At 35.5% G+C, this 6,983-nt stretch overlaps 1 protein-coding gene across 1 annotated transcript; it reads left to right on the plus strand.

Moving 5' to 3' along the window:
* Nucleotides 1–918: 918 nt before the first annotated feature.
* LOC126802464 (uncharacterized) lies at nt 919–3,592 on the plus strand. Its single transcript, XM_050530101.1, has 6 exons — nt 919–1,217; nt 1,528–1,596; nt 1,678–1,736; nt 2,105–2,165; nt 2,269–2,322; nt 3,205–3,592. The coding sequence occupies exons 1-6, from the start codon at nt 969–971 to the stop codon at nt 3,481–3,483; spliced, it is 771 nt and encodes a 256-aa protein (XP_050386058.1). The 5' UTR covers nt 919–968; the 3' UTR covers nt 3,484–3,592.
* The last annotated feature ends 3,391 nt before the right edge of the window (nt 3,593–6,983 follow it).

Consider the following 6,983-nt stretch of genomic DNA (forward strand, 5'->3'; position numbering starts at 1 on the left):
GTGACTATTTTCTAATTTTGTTTTAAGCGTTGTTAAGTATTTTTTAATTTCTAAATCAATGAGATATTGAAATAACCTTTTTATAATAGGAAAAAGTAGTGACCTTACTCTAATTTATGATGACATATGTATTATTTTATAATTTGCCCGAATAATAAATACCGTTGTGTTAACATAGAAAGTTTGACACATCTGTTTGTCGGGACTAACTGAGACTTTGCTACAATCCAATTTTATTGTTTTCTAGACAATGCACCATGGTTAATTGTACCGACTACAAAAAAAAATGAATCGACATAAAATTTTATTTTCATATTGGTCTCCTAACTCTCCTTGGACGGTTAATAAATAAGGAGGTGTAATGCACCCATGCATGGTGAATTTCCTAGTACCACTCGGTTAAGCGTCATAAATTATTTGTTGTAATAGAGAGTTCGCGAGTTCGACTTATCTTTTTTTCTATCTATCGTTCTAATTTTATCTGAAGTCCCTGAAAAAGGCACGAGGTCGACTCATAATACACATTTGTGTAGTTGATCGATCAGAACAAAAGAGAACAATTTAGTTGATCTAAACAAAAGAGTTTAGTAGGTTATTTGATCAAAACTTAGTGGAGTGGGCTAGTGAACTTATTCCGGAATTTGCACAAGGCCAAAAAAAACCTCCGAGGCGCCGGCCGGTTGCTCAGTTTTGGGCGTTGACTAAAAATATGTCGGTGTCGCCATCTCCGACCCCGGTGACAAAATTGCCTGCCCTTCGATTTCCTCTTCTCTACTACAGAATTTCTATATCCGAGTTTGTTGATTGCAAACCTGGTCTTTTATGCGTGACAGGACACTTGGTTAAAATAAAAAATAATGATAAAGATAAAAACTTATACATTGTGGGTGTTGGGAAAGCAAAGTGGAGCAAGGAGCTGGCATCTTCTTGTAGAGTAGAGAAGAGAAGAGAAGAGAAGAGCCAAGGCAATGGAGAGCAGCAGCTTGAAAACCCTAGCAACCCCTTTCTCTCTTAACCCATTTCTTCGCTCCAGGGCTGGAGCAGCACCTCCTCTGTTTGCCTCTATGTACTTTGCTCATCTCAACCGCCTCAGACTCCGCCGCGTCACTCTTTCCTCCACTCGCTCACAGTCTTCTTTGGCTCCTCATGGGGCAGGGGAGGCACTCAAGCAAGTCTCCCAAACTAAGATTCTTCAAGTGGTTCTCGTGTCTCCCCAGGTTCAATCTCTTACTTCATACCAGTGTTGTTGTTTTATCTTGTTTTACTTTCGAACAGTACGAGTTGGGGTCTAAATGCTTAAATTGATAACTTGGGTATCATTCATTCTTCTGTCTCTGTAACTCTTGCCTCCAAAGCACTAACCTTTTGGTAGTTTTACGTGCCCTTGCTGCCTCCAAATTCGTAAGTTTGATTTCTTAAGAATTGGTTTAGAGTAGCAGACATACTTCTCTTTCATTGCTGTGCAATTCACCTGAGTTTTCTATCATTTTTCGAGGCTGGTTCTGAGATATATATTGTCCTTGGCAGATTCCTGGAAATACAGGTTGCATTGCCAGAACATGTGCAGCATCAGCAGTTGGGCTTCATCTAGTTGGGGTAGGTATTGCCACTTTTCTCTCCATTACTGGTTTTAGATTATTCATGTCCTCTATTGAACATGTCTTTTTTCTTCATTAGCCATTGGGCTTTCAGATTGATGATACAAAATTAAAGCGTGCTGGATTGGACTATTGGCCGTATCCTTTAACTTGTAATTTATTTTAATATCTGTTTTGTCGCCTGTAAATTGATGAGTGCTTGTTGAAAACTCAGTTTCAGATTTATAATTTTACTTGTGCATCAGCTATGCAAAGACATCAACATTGCCTTTGAAGTTCATAATCTGAATTGTCATATTGAGATTGTAAGGTTGCATTTTTTTTTTCTCCCAAACTAGGGTTGAAGGCAGGAAATGATGCTTTTGCATCAATGTGTTTCTCTTAATGATACTGAAACAATCTTGGGTGTTTGTGTTTTGACAATACTGAAATGATCCTTCCCTATTCAGTTAACTAAGATCACAGAAAACTTTTGCCTGTTTTCGTCAATTAACTTCCACCGTTAGATATGTGGTCGTTAAAGTTCACAGCTCATGGGCAGACTTTCAAGACTACTTCAGGCAACAGGTTTGTGATGTTTGTCTGATTTCAAAATGAAGAAGAGATTTTGAGGTCGTTTTATAGCTTCTGACTTTTTTTTCTCTCTCGCTCTTTCCTATTATGTCTACAGGATGGTGAAAAGCGGTTGCTTGCATTTACAAAGAGAGCAACAAAATTTCATTCAGTACGTTCTTGTTCTTTAGCCTTTCCATCATATTTTAAATATGCAGTGATACCATTTGGCTGCTTCCGTTTGTTTGTTTTTTGTTTTACATTTTGTGGTTTTCGACTTTTAGTATACATCTGAATTGTCTTAATCATCTTAGTTTAGCTATCTTGGGTAGACATAATTTTCTGAAAGAAACAGTAATTCAACATACTTTTTTCTTTGTCTTATATTTTGTTTGTGGCCATGGACTGTGAATCGAATTTGTCTTGAAATCTGCCATTAGTGCTTTAGGTAAACAGCCCGAACAATTTATTTTTGATTCAAAATTATCTTCCATCTGATTAGTATTGGATTAGACTTTGGAGAAGGAGTGTTTTTCTATAAACTAGAAATACAGTGTTGTATTTGGCTGGTTAAACTCATTTGGTCATGCCATGCCACCGATAAAGAGATCTTCACAATGCTTGGTATTCGTTCATGGAGACATTTAGAAGTCGTATAACTTTCATGAGAGCATGAAACTGTTAAGCAGTCACTGTTGTGTACTACATGCTCAAAAACATATTTCTGTATTATTCTTTTCTCATATGCACCAACTTAATATTCACTTGCATTTTCAAATGATATTATTTTTCTGATATATAGATCATGAATTACGATGTTTGAATTGTAGGCTGAAAACAACCAAAGTGATGCTTCATATTGACAATTATTCAGCAACTTTCATAAGACTTAGTCTTTCCTTTTATTCAATCTGTTAAGGAACTACCATATAGCCTCTCATCCTGTAGAGGTTGTGTTCTCATAGCATACGGAACTGTATTTACCCTCCCACACTGAAAATCTTAAAGGCTGTCAGTTCTCACATAAATTGACTAAACAATGTTCTATTTTCAGGATTTCTCTTACAGAAAAGGTGATTTTCTCTTATTTGGGTCAGAAACCAGCGGCCTACCACCTGAAGCCCTCCAAGACTGCAAGAGTGGAACATTTGGTGGTGGAACCCTTAGGATTCCAATGGTTGAAACGTATGTAAGATGTCTCAATCTTTCTGTAAGTGTTGGCATTGCGTTATATGAAGCTTCGAGACAGCTAAATTATGAGCAACTTCAACTTCCACTTGAAAATTGTACTGATCGTGAAAAATCAATTGTCACAGAGGATATTTTTGCATAGCGCAAATTGTAATGGAAGTTTATGTTTTGCTAGCAAGAACTTGAGAAACACAACATCAAGTAGACCCCCTCAATGCAATGGTAGAGTGACTCCATATGGTAGAGTCTAGATCAGCTGGGTTTCAAGTTAGTCCACAACTGCATGTAACTGATCTATATTGCTGTAGGGGGCTTGTCTACAAGATATGGTCAAGATGGAGCATTAGATTATGTCTTAGTTACTCCACAACTTAACAAAGAACTTGCGTAGAATTCCAAAATCCGTACCCACACCTGAGCAGAGAAATCCAAACTCAGCAAGAAACGAGAAGCATTTAAGACCTAAGAGGGTAGATGTTGTATACTAATCTCCAAGGACTAAAATTTCGGCGAGAACGAAAATATCAAGGATCTGAAAATTGGAAATTTCGGTTTAAAAAAATAATAAGTAAATTGATGGAAATTTATATAAAAACATGGAAATTTTGAATGAAATTTTGAAATGTTTATTTGATTAATTATCTACTATATGACATAAGAAATTATTATATAACTATTAGTTTATAATGAGCTATAGTAAATTGAGGTGAAATAATTTTCGAGCATTATTAAAAATTTACTTAATATGATACATTAAACGTGAAATTACATGAGTGATTTAAAATCACATAAATGATTTATAAGATACAAAATTTTCACTATCTTCATTATGTCCTTGAGTAAAACCTGAGTATATTGTAAAGAATAGTCATTAAATGATACTTCATCTTTATAATTTTGCATATACTGACTTATGGTTGTCATATAGGGGTCGTGAGTGATTGACTGTGGGTTGTGGTACTGGTAGTTCTTGTTCGGATCAAGTATTTTTCAACTTTAACCATAACCATAGCTTTGTGAAGATTGTGCATCAGATTGTGTCCATATGTTTTCACTTGATTGCATCTCATTAGAGAATAAATATAGTGGATAAGACATGTTGAATTTTCAGCATAATGGTAAGGTTCATCATTGCTTCCTCCTAAACCAAAGAGATTCGATTCCCCTCACAACTAGTTCGGTTTTATTTTAATTTTAGATGAATGTTGAGACATATAATGCAATATATAATAAAAAGAGCCATATATAATAATAAGTTTGTGTAATAGAGTTGACTATAATTTTGTGCTTGCAAAATGATGGATCAGAGGTTCAATTCTTCTAACTAGTGATTTTTTATTTTATTTGAAGTTGGTCTGACACGTAGCGATATTATGAAAATACAGGAAAATTTCAAAAATTTTCATCGAAAAATGATTGGTATGTAACAGATATATCTAACTGCCGAAAAATGGAAATTTTCGCAAAAATATCAAAGAAGTTATGGATATTTTAGTCCTTGCTAATATTACCTGGATCGTTCCAACTTTAGAACTAATCACCCACATACAGTGATCGAACTCATTGTTAAGTGAGAATTAGGGTAACAATAATCATCAAAGATTGATGCTCCAATTAATCTCCGCCAATAAGCCTCGTGTAATTGTTCCTGGAGATTGGAGAAGATAAAAGAATTGAAGGGGGTGACCACTGTCTCCATTGAATTATATATGTTCTTGTCAAGATGAAACAAAACATGTGGCATCACGTCCCAGCAGCGTGGTTACTTTGTGCCAATATTATTGGAATAAGTCATTTATATAGAGAATAGAGGTGTATGTACTCTTAAAACGACCATTTATGAACCTACCGGAGAAGCAAATCATCTTCAAATGAAATATTAGTCGACTAGCTAGAGAACAATAAGCACATAGATTTCTTAGAAATGTATGTAGCTCGAACTCCGGACGCTAGAGGTGGTAATGTAGCTCTCTTAAGATTATCATCTTCTTTTGTACTACTCTAGATGCGCTAGAAATACAACACTGTTTCTATACAAAAAGTTTATATCACCTAAGTATAATTAACCTTTCAACGTTTTAATTAAGTATAACCTTTCAAACATGAATGTACGTGTTTCATTATACAAATGCTTGAAAAAATCAGCATGCCATGAAGTAGCAGCACTAGGGACGACCCAAACATGTCATTTCATCTCATCTTCATAATGTTGCAATGCTTAATCTTCATAATTGTTCCTGGACATGCAATCATACATTCATACAAAGAGGAAGAGGCCTCTTTATGAGCTGGAGTAAAAAACCAAAGGGAAAACAATAGAGATTGAGCGACTAAATAACTTAATGATTTTACAGACTTTTAGGAAGGATCCTGTGCATTTAGGATCATCACCAACGTTCTACTCATTAACTCAGTTTTTCATAATGTAGAGCCATGTGCAATCAAGCCAAGAATTGTTCTTTAAATAGTCTCGAACTCTCGATCATATCCATTTGGACCAACATAAAAGTTATAAATTAACATTTGGATTGATCCAAAGAGTTGGCATTTGGAACACAGAGAGCAACAAACAGTCATAAAGCCACAGCTAACACACAAAATAACTTCACGGTCTCTACCTTCAACTACATAATTTCACGATCTCAAGGCTTTGGTTCCATAAATTCATTCCTAACCAGACTGAAAAGGCCAATATGTACAAACTGAGGAGCTCTTAATCGATTTATGAAGACCATACGTACTCTTTGTCATTTGCCTTTGTTCATTCTTCCGATTCAATTTACACTCAGTTTTTGAGTTTCACAATCCACCTCTACTATAGTTGCAGGCATATATATGTCCCTACCGTGATCTGTTCATTAACTTCAATGATGCATGCCAAGTCTTTTTCTATATAATTTGTCTCTTTCTGGCTTGATCATCATCAATTAAACACTAAATCTTTCTTTACTCATCACCCATTGATTTCTGATGCCCACATCAAAGTTCTCTCCAAAATCATAACCCACTTACTGCAATTATCAAGAATCACACATTATTTCCTCCCCGGATGATTGACATTTTTTTATAAAGTTACTAAGCAATGATAACCTAGATCAGGAACATAGAAAAATCGAACTTGATATATATAAAGATTAGTGCTTTAATTAATGATGCAGGGGCGCTTCTACGTCTTGCTTTCGTCGTCTACTATGCCCTCCTCGTATCTGGGGTTGATTAGGTATCCATCATAAGCCTTTCTTCGTATGAGATCACACAAATTCTAACAATGAAAGCTAGAATTGCCGATAATCATCTAACACTACCCATCATCAAAAAAAAAAAATCTTACACTATCCATGTGAAATTGTTAACACCTCTCTTGTCTAGCCCTAGAGTTCGAAACCTAAATGACACAATGGGGCACATCCAATAATATCGTTTAGCACAATATCTACCTGGTTATAGTAACATATACACATACATATGAATTAATTGACCTAAGCTAAGTAACACTGTACATATGTATTGCATGTGTTGAACTGATGCATGTGCCTTAGACTGTCATCACATGCAAAGCCGATCAACGACAACAGTCACACTTCTCTTCACAAAACCTTGTATATAATCCTATATAACAACCCCTAACCCCCCATTAACTTC

Source organism: Argentina anserina, chromosome 7, assembly GCF_933775445.1.
Source record: "Argentina anserina chromosome 7, drPotAnse1.1, whole genome shotgun sequence".
Lineage (NCBI taxonomy): Eukaryota > Viridiplantae > Streptophyta > Magnoliopsida > Rosales > Rosaceae > Argentina > Argentina anserina.